The 21,124-nt window shown below is 40.3% G+C and overlaps 1 protein-coding gene across 1 annotated transcript in view; it reads right to left on the bottom strand.

Moving 5' to 3' along the window:
* ccbe1 (collagen and calcium binding EGF domains 1) overlaps positions 1-20,547 on the bottom strand; it is a 385,149-nt gene extending 364,602 nt beyond the window's left edge. The window contains exons 1-2 of the mRNA XM_073064183.1: positions 20,191-20,547; positions 19,875-19,958 (exon numbers count right to left, since the gene is read on the bottom strand). Coding sequence (XP_072920284.1) covers positions 19,875-19,958; positions 20,191-20,297 — 191 coding nt within the window. The 5' untranslated portion in view covers positions 20,298-20,547. The remainder of the gene's footprint in view (positions 1-19,874; positions 19,959-20,190) is intronic.
* Positions 20,548-21,124: the final 577 nt, after the last annotated feature.

Genomic DNA, 21,124 nt, shown 5'->3' on the forward strand with positions numbered 1-21,124 from the left:
AGCATCTGCAGATTTCCTCGTGTTCACGACTTTTAAACTCAATTCCTTGACCAATAAAGGCAAGCATGCCATATGCCTTCTTAACCACCCTATCGACCTGTGTAGCCACTTTCAGGGTGATTGCTGGGTGTTTTTAAGATAAAATACAACCTCATACAAATATATCTAGGCTACTCATATACGTGTTGATAACATCAAAGTTTCACATCAAAGAGAAAAATAACTTAGTCAGCACAAGGTACTAATTCTCTGCAGAATAACCAAAATCTTCAAAGGATGCACTGTTGTTTGGGATCTGTACCAAACTTGGTGTGTAGTGGTAGCGTGACGCTATACAGTTCAGGGCTTTCCAGAGTTGGGAGTTCAGTTCCAGGGCCATTCTGTAAGGAGTCTCTGTACGTCCTTACAACCAGTGAAAACCAAAATGAGTTTTCACTGGGTGCTCTGGATTCCCCTTACAGTCCAAAGACAGACTGGGTAAGTTAGTTGGTCATTGTAAATTGTCCGGTAACTAGGGTAGGGTAAAATTGGGGTTTGTGGGGTTGCAGGGTTGGTGTGGCTCAGAAAAACTGGACGGGCCTACTCTGCACTGTAAATTAATCATCTTTCAACCATTCCATAGATCGTCACCTTGGCTTAGCCGCTATGGAAACTATGAACTTTCAGATAAGAGTCTGCCAAAAATACATTATAATTATTCCTCCGGCTCTGAAATCATGAGAAAAATAAGCACAAAGTACCTAATATTGAAACTACGTGAAGATATTATATGTCCAGATTCCTTCTTCCTCTAGTATACCTTAAAACTTCCAGCTGTTGTAGTGTTAGCAGCCATTGACAACAGACACAGATTTTAATGTTAAACAAGTATATTTTCAATACCTACCCAAAGTATAGACAATTAAAACAATTGCTTCCCTAACCAAAAATTAACCGTGCAATGCATCTTAGCACACAAACTGTGGAGGTCTGGAAACAGTTCCTCCCAAGTCTTACTCAAACAGAGTCCTAGGATGGCAACCCAGAAGGTTCCGGAACCCACGGGAACAGGTATTGATGTCTGTGAGGAAGGGTTCATAAATCCACATTATGATGACACAAGGTGACAATTGCAGAAAATTCCAGAGTACAAGTGAGCATCACATAACATACTGGATCCACGCGGGGATAATGAGGTGACAATCACAGAAGATTCCAGAAGTCGAGTGGTTGTCACTTAAATACCAGAGTCCACACAGGGATAACAAAGTGACGCTTAAGTTCCAAAATCCACGTAGGGATATCACAAGGTGACGGTGACGGAATATTCCTTAACACAAGTGGTCGTCACGTAACTCACCTGAATCCATGCATGGATTAGCAAAAAGTGGTTGCCACAGAATACTCCAGAAATCCGAGTATGGATCATACAAAGTGACAGTCACATATCCAATATGCACTGTGCGCCGCAAATTATCACAAACTTCTGGACATGGAGAAATATTGGGAACGCCCACTGCTGTAGTGAACTCCTCAACTAACTCAACTCAACTCACTCTCTCACTGGTAACTCACAGTCCGCTGCATCGCTTAGCTGCAGAAATGTTCAGAAACCTCCCAAATTCAACAGGAAAATGCCTACACTCGTTTGTTATATGATGCCATCCCACGCCCCGTCCAGGCACACCTAAATGATGCTTACGGTTAATCCAAGCAACGTTGACATATAACAGTAGCAATGTAAACCAACAAATGGATTTGTTACAACAGAATTGTGAAGACTGGGGTGAACCAGCAAATTATCAGCTACAAAGATATTTGTCAAGTCCTGAGCAGCTTCCTTCCCATTCTGCATTCTGTACTACATTTTACTACCTGGGTTTATTTATGTTTGCTACAATCTGTCTGGAGGACATGAAACAGATTCTTGCTTTACTTTCTAATGGTAGACAGGTTCGTAAAGAAAGCTTTTGACACAATGGTCTTCATAAAACGAAGTATAGAGTACAGGAAATAAGATGTTTTGTTGAAGTTGTATAAGACATTGGTGAGGTCTAATTTGGAATATTGTGCGCAGTTTTGGTCACTTACCTACAGGAAAGATGTAAACAAGGTTGAAAGAGCATAGGGACAATTTACAAGGATGTTGCCAGGACTGGAGGACCTGGGCTATAAGGAAAGATTGAAGAGGTGAGGACTTGATTCCTTGGAATGTAGAAGATCGAGAGGAGATTTGATAGAAGTATACATTGTTTTGAGGGGTATAGATAGGGTAACTGCAAGCAGCCTTTTTCCATTGAGGTCAGGTGGGACTACAACTAGAGGTCATGGGTTAAGGGAAACTTCTTCACACAGTGTGTTGTAAGAGTGTGGAATGAGCTTCCAGTGCAGGTGGTGCTTGTGAGCTTGATTTCAATATTTAATAGGTTTGGATAGGTATATGGATGGGAGGGATATGGAGAACTATAATCCTGGTGCAGTTTAAATGGTTTGGCATGGGCGATGGACCAAAGAACCCGTTTCTGCACTGCACTTTCTATGACTCTATTGGTAAGTGTGACAATAATAAACCAAAACTAATACCAATACCTCGATTTCCTCAGTTCCTGTGTAAATACTGGACAGGGTTGTTCCAGCCAGATCTGACAATTAAGAGTTGAACTGATTATTCACCTGGATTTCTTGTAATGAAGGGAGTGGAGGTGAATGTCTTATCAAACTGGTGTATAAAGCCCAGTCCATTTCAGGCAGATTCCTCCCACCATTGAGCATAAGGAACGTTGCCACGCAGTATCCATCATCAAGGACCCCTACCATGCTCTCTTCTCACTACGGCAATCGGTAGGAAGTACAGGAGTTATGGACCACTGCCACAAGAAAGCAGTATCCATCATGAAGGATCCCCCACAATCCAGTCCATGCTCACTTTTGCTACTGCCATCAGGTAGGAAGTACGGGAGCTTTAGATCCTACACCAAATTCAGGAACAGTTATTACCCTACAACTATCAAGCTCCTAAATTGACATGGATAACTTCACTCACCTCAACTCTAAGCTGAATTGACAACGTACAAATTTGCTTCAAGATTCTACAGGTCGTGTTCTCAGTATTATTTATTTATATATATGTTTTACTTGCACAGTTTGTCCTCTTTGGCACGTTGGTTGTTTATCAGTCTTTATTCATGTACAGCTTACGACAAATTCTATTGTATTCCTTTATTTTCCTGTAAATACCCACAAGATAATGAATCTCAGGGTAGTGTATGGTGATATGTACACACTTTGATGGTTTCAGTGGAAATACGAAGATCAAGGCAGTGAAAAGGATACAGTTGAAATAATTGATTGCTGAATTTATAATACCATTCACTGATCTCTTTCACATTCAACTCGAATACTATTTCTCATTTATATTCATCTTATGAATCAAATCCCACTAAAGCCATTGGTACAGGAAGGCAAACGTTGATCCACACAGTGATCAAGAAGGCACAGCAGCATCTCCACTTCCTAAGGAGAGTGAGGAAAGCCAGGCCCCGACCCCATCTTAACTGCATTGTATACGAACACCATTGAGAGTATCCTGTCAAGTCATTTCTCCATCTAGAATGGGAGTAGCTGAGCATTGGACAGAGTCCCTGAGTCCCTGCAAAAGACTGAGAATGGCTGAGAGGATCATAAGGGTCTCCCGGTCATCCATTGGGGTCATTTATCAGAAGCGTTGCATACACAGGACCCTTAGTATTATTAAGGATCCCACCCATCCATCCAGCATCCTCTGACTTTCTACCACCGGGGAGGAAATTCTAATGCGTAACAATATGAATGGTCAGGATGGGAAATAGTTTCTTTCCCCAGGCCATTAGGCTTCTGAACTCACTGCTGCATCGGATTCAAAGTGTCACTGGTTAATCTGTCTCGTACCTTACAATATTTAATTTATGCACTTTAGTTTATTTATGTGTAATCTATCTGTGGATTTCATTTATTTTCATAAGTTATTACGTGTTATGTGTGTTATGTATACTACAGTGCCTTACACCCCGATTCAGAGAAACCTTGGCTCGCTTAACGGTATACAGTTAAATGACAAGAAGGTTGACGTGATTTGAGAAGTAAGCATTCAGCTGACGGTGATTGAGATCCTTTTTATTGACTAAAATTTGGGCTCTGAGTGAGGACAAGCTCCATGAGGAGTCATCACAAGCCCAACCCCCAACTCCTTGTCCAATTTCTTGTTGAGTACAACATGAAAAATGGGCACTCTGGGGAAAGATTTCAGAATTACTGCAACTGTATAATGGTCCATTAGGAAGAGCAAGTACTTTTAGTAGAAAAGGAGGCATTATTGGAAATTAAAACATTAAATTTGAAAGCTATCCTAGTGGTCCTATTTTCCCTCAACTAACACCAGTACATTATTGGGTTATTTATTTGTGGGACTCCACATTGCCTGCCACACTTTGGTATTTAATAACACTGCCTATGCCTCAAAAGTTAATTCATTGACTGCAAAGCAATTCGGCACATCCTGAGGTCGCAGCATATACATAGTTAATTACGTGTGGTGGATTTATTTTGTATTTGCTTACTTTTAGATCTGCCTTTTACATCAACAGCAGCTGTCAGTACACAAACTAACTGCCAAAGCATTCTGCATCGCTGCGCACAGCAAACCTCATGGAAAGATTACTGTCAGGAGAAATCACTTGCAGTTGGTTACTGAGAAAAGTTTTACAATCACCACCAAATATGCTAAGAGTTAATTATTCCTAAATGTTGCTTAGATTTTGTCGATAAAGCTTCCTGAGGAATTTATTTTTGATGATGGAAATCAGATGATTGAAAAAGCATTCCTGGAAATGAATTACATGTTCAGTCCCTCTGGCATGAATGTGAGTTGTTCATTATTTATATAGTGTTGCACCGGGGAGAGCTGACCACAACTGTTGCTTTGACAATGTGCACAGCACACCAAAGTACAAATGACAAATGCAAAGGCACCTGTGGGGTGCTGCCACTAATAGGTATCGCATCCTTCACTGGTTCACTCTCCACAAAGACAGGCTCAAAATAACTTCCCACAAGTTCCTGGAAATTTTTGCCCAGAATGCTAACATCTACTTCTTCCTTGGAGTGGATGGCTTTACTACAAGGTCAATCTGTGAAAAATGTCCTAGCTACAACTAACAGTGAAATACGCTTATTTCCTAAAATGGAATGCCCTCTGCAGGAAAGTCAATGATTTGGATGATGGAATTGATGGCTTTGTGGCCAAGTTTGAGGTGATATGAGGAAAGGTGTAGGGGTAAGTAATGTTGAGGAAGCAGGCAGGCTGCAGCACAGCTTAGAAAGTTTAGGAGAATGGGCAGATGGAATGCAGTGCAGGGAAGTATATGATCATGCACTTTGCTAAAAGATGTAAACTATTTTCTAAACAGGGAGGAATTTCAGAAATCAGAGCTGTAAAGTGAATTGGATGTCCTAATGCAGGATTCCCTAAATGTTAACTTGCAGGTTGAGTCAGTGGTGAGGAAGGCAAATACAATGTTAGCATCCATTTTGAGAAGATTAGAATTCAAAAAGCAGAAATGAAATGCTGAGGCTTTATAAGGCATCGGTCGGATCACACTTGGGAGTATGGGAGCAGTTTTGGGCCCCTTATCTAAGGAAGGATATGCCGGCACTGGAGAGGGTCCAGAGGAGGTTCACAAAAATGATCCTGGTAATGAAAAGACTAACGTATGAGGAGTATTTTATGGCTCTGGGCCTGTACTTGCTGGAATTTAGAAGAGTGACGGGGTATCTCATTGAAATATATGATTATTGAAAGGCCTAGAGAGAACAGAAGTGAAGAGGATGGTTCCTGTACTAGAAGAATCTCAGACAAGAGGACACAGCCTCAGAAAACAAGGATGTCCCTTTAGAATAGAGATGAAGAGGAATGCCTTTTTAGCCAGAAGGCGACAAATCTGTTGAATTCATTGGTACAGACGGCTGTGGAGGCCAAGTCACTAGATATATTTGAACAACTCACACAAAATGCTGGTGGAATGCAGCAGGCCAGGCAGCATCTATAGTGAGAAGCACTGTCGACGTTTCAGGCCGAGACCCTTCATCAGGACTAACTGAAGGGAAAGATATGAAGAGATTTGAAAGTAGTGGGGGGAGGGGGAAATGCAAAATGATAGGAGAAGACTGGAGGGGGTGGGATGAAAGAAAGGTAGCCTCCAACCTGATGGCATGAACATTGACTTCTCTAACTTCCGTTAACGCCCCTCCTCGACTTCTTACCCCATCCCTGACATATATATGAAATAATTATTACAAAAAAGTCAAAGCAAATAAGTCAGATAGTGTTCATGGACTATTCAGAAAAGTGGGGAAAAAACAGGGTCCTATCAGAATCGATTCCCAGGTAACAGAATCTAAACAGTAAATCTAGCTTTCTAAGTGGTGAGATGAGAATTAACATCCATCCCAAGCAAGATTCTAACCTTGAGAACTTGTCAGAAAGGCTATACTCTAATTTATTAAACTCTCTGCTGGACATGGTATGTATGAAAGATGTTGATCCTCAACTCAAAAAGCTATCATTAAATTCCCAGTGCATTCCAGATGAAGGAATTCCTTGTTGACAGCAGAATTTCATGAGATGGGCACCATTCAAAATGCAATCAACATTTGATGAAGGTCTTTTGACCCAATCAGTTCATTTCAGCATGATACTTGACTAGGCTTTCTCCCCCATATTTTTCTCATCTACATCTTTCTTCCTCGTATGCTTGTCCAGACTCCTTTTAATCTGCTTATTTCAATAACTATCTGTGATAGCAAGATCTGCAGGTTTATTCTCATCACTATGGAAAAAGCAGCTGCTTCTGAATTCTTTACTGGATTTTTTAGTAGTTATAATCATGAGAAATTCTGCAGAAGCTGGAAATCCAGAGCAACACACACAAAATGCTGGAGGAACTCACCTCGGCCCAAAACATCAACTGTTTCTTTATTTCCATAGATGCTGCCTGACCTGAGTTCTTCCCACATGTTCTGTGTCCAGCTATTTTATATTGATGCTTTCAAATTATGATCTTCCATACAGGCTTCCATAGTATCCAAGTCGCCTTTAAGGAGCAGTGCCTCAGAAAGGTAGTGTCCATCATTAAGGACCCCCACCTCCCAGGCCATGCCCTCTTCTCATTGTTACCATTGGGAAGTAAGTACAGGAGCCTGAAGGCACACAATCAGGAACAGCTTCTTCCCCTCTGCCATTTAATTTATGAATGGACATTGAACCCATAAACACTACCCCACTATATTTTTATTTCTGTTTTTGCACTACTTATTTTAACTCTTATATATATACACACACACTTACTGTAGTTCAGTGTTTTGCTACATTTATTATGTATTGCATATTACTGCTATCACAAAGTTAACAAATTTCACGACATATGCCAGTTATAATAAACCGGATTCTGATTATGATTCTGAATCCAATCCATCAACACCTTCCATAATTTTAAATGCATTTATTACACCACCTATCAAATTCTATTTTTGTTTTGAAGCCCTTCTTTTTTAAAGAGGTAAGAAATCCATTTTCTTTATCCTGCAGTTCAAGCATCACTCACACTAATCATCTCTTCATCTCCTCCAGTGCCTCCATATACGTTATACATTATGATGACCAGAACTGAAGGAGTCACTTTCCAGAAATCAGGAGCCATCTCTCAGCAGAGGTCAGGGATGAAATTAATCACCACCTCCAGTTTGCTCAAACAGCCTTTGGTCACCTGAGGAAAAGAGTGTTCAAAGACTTCAAACCTAGGACTAAGTTCACAGTCTACTGGGCAGTGGTGAATCTCACCCCAACCCCTTCCTTGGGCTATTTTCTTCTTTCCTGTCAGAGGAATCCCTATTGATAAATCCCACTTGAGCATCTATTTGGGAATAGATGTAAAATTTTAATTGTGAAGCAGGATGGGAAGCTTCACCGTTAGGTGAAGGGTTAAAGAATTGTGAAGCCCATATGCAAACCTAAATGTGCTAGTACTTTATATTAATTTTAATATAGATCTTTGGTTTTATAATTACCCAAGGAGACACAGTAGATATGAGGCAATAGGTACCTTTCTTTGTAATCCCTGTGCAGTCAAAGACAAGCCAGATAAAAGCTGTAAGTTCACTATTAAAAAATAAAATGCTGGAAACACTCAGAAGGTCAGAGATAAAAGAAACAGAGTTAATATGTTAGGTCCAAGACAGGTTTCAAAACAGACAAAGAGGAAGACTTGTTTTCAGTAAGTAGAGGAGGTGAGTAAAGAATGGCTAGAGCAAAGGAAATACCTCTGATAGGCTGAGACCAAATGGACAATGCAGTAGTTAGAAGCAGATTATACTTTTCAGTCAGTGTTATATGTTGTTAATAATGTGGGCATGGTGCATGTCAGCAGGATATATTTGGAATGGCATGGCAGCATGACTGTTAGCATCATGCTAGAATAATGCTAGTAGGCCAAGTTCAATTCTGCCACAGACCGTAGGGAGTTTGTATATTCCCACGACCCACATTGTTTTCCTCTGGGTGCTCTAATTTCTTCACATAATCCAAAAACATATGGGTTAGTAGTTTCATTGTGTTATTGGGTTATTAGTGTAGTTGGGCAATGCAGGCTCATTAGGCCAGAAAGGCCTGCTACTGTGCAGAATCTCTAAATTAGAACAATCATAAAAGTAATGGAGAAAGAAAAGTTAAGCCAAAATTAAGAAAAAAAAACTACTGGAAGAAGTGGCTAGTCAATTACAAACAGAAAAAAAAGCGCAAGTTACCTGGAATTGGAGATTCAATATTGTATACAGAAGGCTTCAAAATGGCAAAATGCAGGATAAGATGTTGTTTCTGAAACTTGCATTGCCGGTGAAACATGTTATCCTGCATCTTTCCACAGACAGAGAGATTAGTTTGGAAAGCGGATGGAGAAATAGAAGTTAAAATTGGAACTGGAATTGGAATTAGTTTATTATTGTCACATGTACCAAGGTAGCGGGAGGCAGGGTAGAAATCTCTAGCAAAGGATGTGTAAGGCACTCCTCCCCTCTGTTAGCTTGAAGGTCCCCCTTGAGCAAGGTGTAGCACCTACTTAGCACCACCCCCTCTCCCCGATCAAGGTCAAGTGAAGCCATGGGAGCAGGAGGTGGATGGTCGTATGAGCAGCTGGTGCAGATCACAAGTCCTGGTTATGCGACCACTGAGGCCAGGCAGACAATCTCTAAAGAATATTGATAATGGCTGGAGTCACTTGTATTGTAAAGACACTGCCCAGAAGAAGACAATTGCAAACTACTTCAGCAGAAAAATTTGCCAAAAACGATCCAAGACCATAATCGCCCACATCATATAACACACCACGTAATGAACGAATGTACAGAGATACAATGAAAAGTTTGTCTTGCATACTGTTCATACGTTTCAAGTAATTACACAGGTTATTGAAGTAGAACAAGGTAATGCAGAATAAAGTGTTACAGCTACAGCAAAGGTGCAGTACAGGTAAACAATTAGGTTCAAGTTATAACAAGATACATTGTGAGGATAAAAGTCTATCTTATTGTACTAAGGAACCATTTAATATTCATAACCGCAGAGTAGACATTTTCCTTGAGCTGGGTGGTGTGTTATTTCAAACCTTTGTATCATCTGCCCAATGCCAAGAAGACAGAATATTTAGGATGGGTTTCATTGTTATTCTTAAAGACATTAGGTGGCAGGGTGGTGATGCATCTCTATCAAAGGAGGTGTAAAGCACTCCTTCCCTCTGCTAGCCTGCAGGTCATCCTTGGTCAAGGTGTAGTACCTGATTAGCCCCCACGTTAATCAGAGTCATATAAAAGCCATGGGAGCAGGTAGCGGACAGCATTAAGAGCAACTGGTGCATACCACAAGCCCTAGTTATGCGATCATTGACGCCAAGCAGGCAATCTCTGAAGAGTATTGATAATGGCTGGGGTCACCCATCTTGTAAGGAGAAGGCAATAGCAAATCACTTCTATAGAAAATTTGCCAAGAACAATCATAGTCATGAGATGATGATCGCCCACATCATACAACATGGCACATAATGATGATGATCTTAAGGACTCTCAAGATAATCTTAAGGTGTTGCTCTGCAAAAGGATGATCTAATCTGCTCTCTGAATTTATTTTAGTTAGTAATTGTCCACTACAGGTGTGATGCATTGATATGAAAAAGATCATGTCAAATTATGACTAAACTACCATGAGTTTCTGATCTGCAATAAGTTGGAAATTACACATGCTCTGAAGGAGGATTGATATTGTTGACCACTGGAATCAATTAAATAAAGTGGAAGCCACTCAAGATTCCACATGGACATTCACTGAATGGCTCTTTTCTGAGTATCAGAACATGTGGAAGAAAATCAAGTCAAGTGAGGTTTATTATCATTTAACTACCGGTATATACATGTATACCATTAAACAGAACACCTTTTCACTGAACCAGGCTGTAAAGCACACTAATACACATAACTTATGAAGAAAAGGATAAAAGCTACACTCAATAATTTATGAAGAATGGGATAAAAGCTACAGGTGAATCACACATAAATAACAAACTAAAGTGCGTAAAGTAAATATTGTAAGGTACAGAACAGATTAACCAGAGACACTTCAAATGCCGAAATGCCTGAGAGAAGAAACTACAATCTTGTACTTTCCATCCTGACCATTTTTGTTCTTATGCATCAGTCTCACTCCTGATGGTAGAAAGTCAAAGAGGATGCTGGATGGATGGGCGGGATCCTTAATAGTACTAAGGGCCAAGTGTACCCAGTGCTCCTGATAAACGTCCTAGATGGATAGTAGAGAACCCCCTATGATCCTCTTAGCTGTTCTCACTGTCCTTTGTAGGGGTGTCCAGTCCAATGCTCAACTGCCCCCATACCAGATGGAGATGAACTTGTCAGCACACTCTCAATGGTGCTCATGTAAAATGCAGTTAAGATGGTGGTGGGAGGTGGAGGCTTTTCTTGCCTCAATCTTGTTAGGAAGTGGAGGCACTGCTGTGCCTTCTTGTTCTGGGGGGTGATATTAAGGGACCAGGTGAGATCATCCATGACTTGAATGCCCAAGAACTTGGTGCACTTCACTCGCTCTACAGAGGAGCTACATATTCTCAGAGGGGGATGCTTCATCTACACCTTCCTGAAGTCTACAGTCATTTCCATGTTCTTTTCCACGTTCAGGCTTAGGTTGCTCTTCTCACACCAACTCACCAGCTGCTCCACTTCCTCCACTGCGTTATCATTCTTGATAAGGCCCACCAAGGTTGTGTCATCCGCAAACTTGATGACACAGTTTGAGCTGGATCCTGTGACACAGTCGTGCATCGGCAGTGTGAACAGCAGCAGGCAGAGCACACAGCCTTGGAGAGCACCAATGTTCAGCGTGATAGGACATGAGACATTGCTGCCCATACAGATTAACTGTGGCCGTTCTGTTAAGAAGTCCAGTATCCAGTTATAGAGGGAGGTGTTGAGACCCAGCAAGGACAGTTTCCCTACCAATTTCTGGGGTATGATGGTGTTAAATGCCATACTGAGTCTATAAACAGCAGCTTGGAATATTAAACTCCATTTTCCAGGTGGGACGGGACAGGGTGGAGGCCAGATACTATTGCATCATCAGTGGATCGATTCGAATGATAAGCGAAGTGGAAAATGTCTTAAGAAACACTGTGATGACAGGAGAGGAAGAAAGTGAAGAAACTATAGCCTGTTAGAGGGCCCGAGGAGGTGACACATCCAGATCAATTCTCATTAGATGTTAATCTTAGAATATTGGATATACTAAACTCAGACCTTTACAGGAGTGACTAACCTTGCCCAAAACAATTATGGCTACTTACGTGATTGATGATTTATATCAACCTCAACAGATTCTAATTTTAATTGATTAAAGAGGCACACTTTATTCCCCAATTTACATTATCCTCCATAAGTGCTTATGTTCCAGCTCCTCCGTCTTCCTCAGAATATTTTCTAAATATATTTTTCTCTGCATTGTTTTATCCCCAGCTTTGCTTTTCCTGTACCCACATTTCAATAACCCTTGGTATGTCAGCTTTGTCCCATTGCATGATTAACTCCTGCTCCCGTTTTATTAAGGTTACTCTACAGAGTTTAACTTCTTTTTCTTGAACCTCATCTCACATAATTGTTAAATATACTATCAGACTACTGTTCTATAATTCGATTTACACCTCTGCCAGCAACATTGTTTGTTACTTTCTAAGACATTCGCATAATTCTGTATGTCATAAAATTTGTTGTTTTGTAGCAACAGTACAGCGCAATGCATAAATATACTATAAATTACAATAAGAAATATATACAAAAATAAATAAACAGTGATAAAAGAGAGCAAAAATAGTAATGTTATGTTAATAAGTTCATTCTATGTTCAGAACTCTGATGGCAGACAGGAAGAAACTGTTCTTCAAACGTTGAAATTGCTTAAATTAAGTATTTGCATACTTAGTTGCTGGAAAAACTGTTTTCATCTTCCATCTTTTTCCCTCCTTCAAAAAATCTAAAAGCAATCATTCAAATATAACTACAACATAAAAATAAAAATCCCTCCATTCAAATCCCCATCAATAGAAACAACAATAGTAATCCTCCATTCAAAACTCCACCAATAGGAAAACCAATAATAACTCTTCATTCAAAATTCCATCAATAAAAACACCAATAATAACCTTCCATTCAGATTGCCAACAATAGAAACACCGATAACAACTCTCATTCAAAATTCCAATAATAGAAACACCAATAATAACACTCCATTCAAATCTCCACCAATAGAAACACCAACAGTAATCCATTCAAAACTCCACTAATTAAAAAAAAGATAATAACCCTCTATTCAAAATTCCACCAATAGAAACACCAATAATAACCCCCTATTCATAACTCCATGAGTAGAAATTTATAACTGTGCAAGGTCAAATTGGCTGGCTAGACATCATCTAAAAAAATAAGTCCTGCTTGAAGTTTTCAGTGAGTTAACTTCATGTTCCAGTTTATGTTCATCCATGTTTCACAATAACAAACACAATCCAACAGGATGGAAACCTTAACTCTTAGTATATTTCATATTAGAGAATATATATTTTTTGGCAATAGGATGGTCTCATTCGTAAGAGATGGAGTGAGGGGTACAGTGATATATTTAAGACTAAGCTTGATAATATTTTTAAATAAGGCTGTCAAAAGGTATGCAACACAGCCAAGTAAATTGAATTGAAATGCAATCAGCCATGATCTATTTGAATGGTGCTCGAGCTGTGTAGTGAATTCCTGATTTTACATCACTGTTGGTTGTTACTGGAATCAGGATTAAATATCTCATGGGAAATACAGAATCAATTCAATTTCATTGCACCAAAGTAAATCAGATTCATTCATAAATCCAAATGAATACATTTACAATCTGGCTCGATATAAAAGTTTGAAGAAGTTTTTTTCCCCTGAATCTAACTATATCTAAGAATTTATTTACCAATTTTCTGCTCATTACTTGCTAAATTGAGTTGAATGGAAGCCAACAGCTTTCTTTTATCCTGACAAATGGTCCTTTGTGAGCAAGGAAAGACAAATGTGCTTTTGGAGTCTTGCATTGGTGCACTTTGCAGCTGATGCCAGCCCTATGTTTATACAATGTCAAAAGCAAAGTACTTCTCCAGCAGAGATTTCTGGATGGTGATCAAAACCAGGAATTCTGACTGTGTCACCCATTCCTTATCCAGGGGTCTGGGGGCACTATGAATGAATGTTATCCCGTGTAAGATGAATGGTTTTTGAGTATTTTGTGGTCTGGTGGCTACCGACTGAATGCAGCATCTGAGTTGCTGCAGGTGGCGTTCTGTATTCAGGATCTTGAAAGCATTCTCAATGGCTGGAATGCAATACATGACAACTGCTATTAATTGACATAGCTTATCTCTGTTATCATTCCTGCTTTCACTGGTGTGAAGAATTACATCGGGTAAGAGTGAAAATACGGATAGATCATAGCCAAGGAAGTTACTGTAACACTGTAATTTATCACTGGTTAGCTTGGCTTCAGCGTGATATTAGCGCAATCTTTCTGCAAATGTCAGTAATGTTTGGGAAGCCACATGGAATTGCTCCAACCTCATCATTTATAGATTAGCAGATTCCTTAAATTGTTCCAAGTAAAAATGCAAAACTGCTGATAAATTTTAAAAAATGCTAATCCAGTTAGAAGTCAGTAAAGCTGAGTTATCCCCGCCCCCTTCCGCACTACTCCATCCCAAATGTGCTAATATTTCAAAGTACAAAAAGTTTAAATTTCCAGGTTTAAAGTAAATGTATTATCAAAGTACATATATATCACCATATACAACCCTGTGATTAATTTTCTTGCAGGCATACACAGTAAATCCAAGAAACACGATAGAATCAATGAAAGGCTGCAGGTAACAGGACAGACAAACAACCAATGTGTAAATGACAATAAAGTATGCAAGTACAAAAGAATATAATAAAAATAATAAATTATCAGATGCAATGCAACAGATGGATGCATTTGTAAAGCAGGTGTAACAAACAGAGTCTTCACATTTCTTCTTCATAAGAAAATGCAGAGCTCTGCAGACATTTATACTTCCAAGTGTTGGTGTGATTTCCAGCAAGGTAAAGAATTGGCACAATTGAAAAGCCAGCCAGCAGCATGGCTGAATGAGTTGTAATTGAAGGGCATTGTTGGTCACGGAAGACTTGCTGCCAGTATGTAATTATCCATTTCTACACAGTCAGCACAGTTACACAGCTTACAAGGTTTTGTTAAGTTAAATTAATTGTCATATGTATAATCAGTGGCCACTTTATTCATATTTCCTGTACCAAAAAGTGGCCACCGACTGTATATGTGACAATATACATGTTTATAGTGTGAGATGAGTATGATTTTATCCTAACAGGTTATCTATAGGTGGGTCCTCCAGTGGCTGTTCAGTCCGATCTGGGATCCATATATTCTGGTGAAATATGGGTAAGAGTAAGTATATTATAAAAGTTAATAAATTAATATTTATAAATACATGGGTGGGAGGATATGGAGGGCTATGGTTCATGCTATGCAGAATAAGAGCTGGCATAGATTAGATAGATTGAAGGGCCTGTTCCTGTGCTGTAGTAGTCTAAGACACTATGACTCTACCGGAGTATATACTCAGTGACCACTTTGATACACCTGTACACCTGCTTGGTATTGCAAATATCTAATCAACCATGTGCCAGCTACTCAATGCACAGAAGCATGCAGACATGGTCAAGAGGTTCTGTTGTTGTTCAAACCAAACATCAGAAAGGGGTAGAAATGTGGTCCAAGTGACTTTGATTGTGGATTGATTGTTGGTGACAGGGCATCATGGTGCCACAACAGTTAATGCGATGCTATTACAGCTTAAGGCATTCTGGAGTTTGGAGTTCAATTCCAATTCCAGCACCGTTCTATAAATCCTCCCTGTAGAATGCATGGGTTTTCCCCAGGTAATCTGATTTCCTCCCACAGCCCAAAGGCATACTATGTAGATAAACTGGCCATTGTAATTGTCCCGTAGTCAGGTTAGGGTTAATCAGGATTGTGGGGTTGCTGTGGCAGATGGCTCAAAGGGCCGGAAAGGCCAATTCCACACTGTATCACTAAATAAATATCAATAAAAGGGGAAGAACTGTGATCTAAGTGACTGTGACAGTGGAATGATTGTTGGTGTCAGACAGGGTGATTTGAGTATCTCAGAAACTGTTGATCTCCTGGGATATTTATGTATTTATATATATTTAATATAAATGCACAACAGTCTCTAGAGCAATGATTCCCAAACATTTTTGGGTTTCTGCCTCTTTGGCTCCTAGACCACATCCCCAGCAACCCCTGTCCTGTTCCGGGCATAACATAAAAACCAGAAAGAATTTTGATTTACGATGCACAGTGAAAGAAAATAGGAATTGCAAATTCAGTAAGATGGATGGGCTTGGTGCAGTGGTATCAGCTTTTCAACGTCAGGCTGAATGTCACGCAGGAGTGTCAGATCCCCATGTTCAGCAATTTGCAGTCTGTTTGTTGTTTGAAAGAAGATGGGCAACTGCACTGAAACCATGCTCTACTAAATATGATGTTGGAAAGGCAACAAAGAACATCTTGACCTTTATCCACGTAGCATTCAGAGATTTCATTCCGTAACCAAAAGTCTTGATATGGATCTCTGAACTTCAGCTGCAGCTCAAAGACATTTTGTAGTGAAGTCAGTTCCTCCTCCAACCTTCCTGTTAATCCCTCATTACAATTGTGTTCAGGAATGGATTTATTACCTAATCTGGAACTTGGACCGAGAGAAGATCCTGAAATATCCCTGACATGTCTTAATGCAGCTCATTCAGGTAGGCTACTCTTCCTCTTGCAATTCAGAGAGGCTCAGAAAATGTAAAAGGTCGCAATGGCCAATGTTGCACTTAAGTAGGGTTAACTTAGATATGCAGATGATTGATATGTCTTTGATAAGGTTCACATCATTTCCTCGCAATTGAAGATTGATTTCATTAAGCTTTGAAAATAATTCTGACAGGTAAGTAATGTCACGCCTGATATTTTTGAGTTGATTACTGAATGAAGCATCCACACACCCCTTAAACTTCCGGTTCAACATGGTGCTACCTAACTCGTGTGACAGCTCACTGGTAGTTCAATAGGCAAGAAATGTGACTGAAAGTAATACTAATAACAACTTTTCTGAAGTAATTGGTAGTAAATTATCACCACAAACACTGAAGAGGCGAGCAAAGGCCCAGCGAATTTGAGGGATGAACCACGCCGGTACATTGCAGTATCAATGCAGATGGAATGAGCCATTCGGAGAGGAGAAGTCAAGGCAAACGAGTTCTGATGCCTGTACGAGTGGCCCGGGTGAGAGGTTGGATTGGACTGGGTGCCTAGCCAATTCGGAGAAATTGAGAGTGGTTTCGGGCTGGGCAGTGAAATCTGGGCCCGGACTGAGTCACTGGATGGTGAGTTCTAGACCCAGAGCCTTTCACTGCAGCAGTGCCCAGGTCCCTAGTGCAAGGTACAATATGCTATTTGGACAATTTAAATGCCCAGCTCTCAATACAAGGGAAAGTTATGACATCATCATAGCTCAGGCAAAATTTGACCTGAAGGTAAATAAAGTGGGGCAGCAATATCTACATTGGGCCATGGGCTAGAGAAATGTGGTCAAGACCATCAGAAAGGGTCGACTCTGAACTTTACCCCATTTAATGCCATAACCTAATTCACAGGAATAGTGTGTGATTAGAGTATGAGAATTGTACTCACTAACACTACTACAATAGTGAATGACAATAAGAAATAACACCACTCTTCTGTCCAGATTTCTCATTATAAGCCAAATACAGAAGCATCACATTGCTTTTCAACAACTATAACATGCTTCAACCAAAGTCTAAGAGAATGGTGGGTCAGCAAAAGTTGAGGTGATTACATGGTCACTCTAATCAATTACGAGGCACTGAGGATCAAATCCTTATAATAAGTCATTCATTTTTAAAATTAAGCCTGTGATTGTTTATTTGCCCCGCCTTTATCTTTACCTCCCCCTTAGAAATATCTACTGCTCCCGGGGGTGGGCGATATCACTCACAATGTGAACTCAAGAGTCTTGTTTATAGAGAATGATTTGAAAAACAAAAAAAAAACTTCGAGTGAGTGGCAGTTCTGTGGGTGAAAATGCTTTGCCATACAGCCATAGAACAGTACAGTGCAGTAACAGGCCCTTTGACCCATCTAATCCATGCTGACCTATTAATCTGCTTAGTCCCACCGACCTGCATGCGGACCATAGTCCTCCACACCCCTCCCAACCATGTACTTATCCAAATTTCTCTTAGCTATTGAAATTGCACCCGCATCCACCACTTACGCTGGCAGCTCGTTCCACACTCTCACCACCCTCTGAGTGAAGAAGATCCCCCTCATGTTCCCCTGAAAATTTTCAGCTTTCTCCCTGAGCCAATGACCTCTAGTTGTACTTTCACCCAACCTCAGTGGGAAAAAAAACCTGCCTGCATTTACCTTCTCTATACCCCTCATAATTCTGCATACTATCTCCCCTCTCAGTTAATGAGAGAGGTCAGAAAAGAATGACCAGACCGGTTCAAGCAGGCAGGAAGGTGACAGTAACTCAAACAACCACACATTACAACAGTGCCGTGCTGGAGCGCACCTTCGAATGCACGACACATTGTACCGTGAGGTGGATGTGCTACAGCAGCAGAAGACCACAAACATACACTTACTGGCCACCTTATTAGGTACCGTAGATACCTAATAAAATGGCCACTGTGTGTATACTATGGACATTCGAAATAAGAGCAACCATAAGCCATCTGATCCTCAGAGCCTGCCCCACTAATCATCAAGCCTTAAATATAAAGTCTTGGAAAAGTCCACCACAAAAGCAGGCCCTTCACCCCATCTGGTGCATGCTAACCATTTAAAGTGTGTACTCCCGTCAACCTGCACCAGGACTCTAGCTCTCCATACCCCCGCCTACCCAAATGTCTCTTAAATGCTGACATTGAAATAAATCTGACCTTAATTAATTCAGCAATGTTTGGCATACTGAGCTTTTGATAGATTGCATAGAAATGAGTTCATGCATTTTTAATATTTTAAAGCAATTATTAGGAATCAAGTTAAAACAGTATTTTTCAAGAACATTGTGAAATATCTGCACTGTTTATAATGGACATAGGATGTGAACACTGCCTTTCTCTGTTTACAAGCACTACCTTTGTGGAGCAGATGCTTTCTATTATCACCTTGGTCCAAACCCAGTTATCATGGCCAAGTAATTCACCCATATTAAACTGTGCATTCCAACTTGATTCACAGGCAAGGAAACTAACTGCACCTTGTCCAGCCAGCACTACAGAATTCCACAGTCTGTATTGCTACAGAAAGCAAAATCAGCACATTGAATCAGAGGGGATAACTTCACTCAACTTCCCTTGCCCATCCTTGACTGTTCCCACTGAAACGGACTTACTTCAAGTACTCTTCATCTTATGTTCTTAATATTTATTGCTTATTTATTTCTTATTTTCCTCTTTCGCTTTGTATTTGCACAGTGTTGCTTTTTTTTCCTGCACGTTGGTTGTTGTTCCCCCTATTGGGTGCGGTCCTTCATTGACTCGATTGTTTTATGTATTTACTGTGATTGCCCGCAAGAAAACGAATCTCCGGGTTGTATATGGTGACATATATATACTTCGACAATAAATTTACTTTGAACTTTAAAACCCGCATTTTCAGCCAACTAAATTCAGGTTCGGCATCAGTTCCAGACAACACTGCGCACTGGTCTCTGCTTCACACAGTAAGCAACACAATTCAGTCAGAGAGGTCTGACATCGCCCCAGGTACCGGTGGGATACAGGTTTAACGCAACACCGTCACAGGTAAACAGGAATAATGCGTCACCGTCACAATGATCCACTTTCATTTACAGAAAAAAAAAACACGCAGTCTTTGTAATTAGCTGCCCCCGACAGAAATGCAGGAATCTGGTCATTTTAACTCCGTTGCCATGTTAAAGTGTATTTTGTCACCAAATTGTTAAAGGGAATTCACTTGTTCTTTCCCCGAAACTTTAATTTGAATACATTTCAGAACCACAACACAAGCAACTTAGTCGAAGCAATGCATGAAGAAGAATCGGACAAAACAGTTTAATGGCAGGGCAGGGAGAAATTGGGAGAAAAGGGGAGCGTTTGAAGGAGCTTACCTGAAACAGGTCGCCACTTCTCCGCTGGACTTCAGGCACGGATACTCAGATGTGATTATTTTGTTTTCGGGGCATATCTCTCTGCTTTAAAATCAAAACGGAGTTTTTCAGGTGTCGAATAAAAATGTGTTACTAAACCAAATCTTCCCGTGGATTTGAAAGTGCCTTTTATAACCTCTCGGTTTGAATTAATGGCGCATTTGGGGAAGTAGTTGGTGTACGAGTGTGCGTTTCCCCTGGACCTCATTCCGTTTAACATTATTATCTTTATTATTAAAGATGGTGTGAGATGAGAAATTAAATATTAATGACAAACCTTTCATCTTGTTCTGAAATGGTAAAGTAAGAGTAAGAAGACGATGACGATGTCAGCCACAATATCAAGGCACCTCTCAGCAAATTCTCAGTACTTGCGTGAAACATCTTCCCCGCGGACACTGGCGAGAAACAGTCCGGCAGAATTACCGGGACACAATCACTCCACAAACTTTCTTCCCAGAGGCTTTGGAGACTTGAGAAAGTGATGGCGGGTTTCAGCCGCCTTGATTCAATTCGCCTCTGCTGTGATTGACTTCACGGCAGGGTTAAGGACACTGACGCTGAGATGGCAATTGTCAGCACTGAGGCGTTTTTGGCTTACCCGGCGGCTGCTGTTATTTAGTTTAGATAAACTTTAAAAAAAAACAATATATTACACGGGTCGGACGCGCATGTGAGGGGAGAGGGGAGGAACTTGTTTGGGAGAGCGTGTGTAAAGAGTGTTGGATTTGATTGTGTTGGTTTGTACATGTCAGTCTTTGTACACAGGTATAATAATCACATTAGAACATCACACCTAGAAGGACCCCTTTAAATATACAATATACTGTAGATTTTAATTAGACAAAATAAAATTGGTTTTGTATAGATGCGCGTGTACATCTGCATATAACGTATTTGTGTTGTTTTCGATTCCTATCGGTTTTCCGTCTTCAATAATTCTGCATACCACAATCTCGTATCAGAAAGTAAGTCCGTCTGTGTCGACGCTTGGCTTTTTGCAAATCTGTTATTGGTAAAAGGAAAGAAGCATTGTTTTGATTCAAAGAGCATTCTTTTTTTTAGTCCTGATGTAGCGTCTTGGCCCGAAACGTCGTCTGTTTATTCTTTTCCATAGACGCTGCCCGACTTGCTGAGTTCCTCCAGAATTGTGTTTGTTACTCAGGATTCTTGTTTCCGTAGCCTTGTTTCACTTTAGATACTATCCTTCT

This window comes from Hemitrygon akajei, chromosome 13, assembly GCF_048418815.1.
Source record: "Hemitrygon akajei chromosome 13, sHemAka1.3, whole genome shotgun sequence".
NCBI lineage: Eukaryota > Metazoa > Chordata > Chondrichthyes > Myliobatiformes > Dasyatidae > Hemitrygon > Hemitrygon akajei.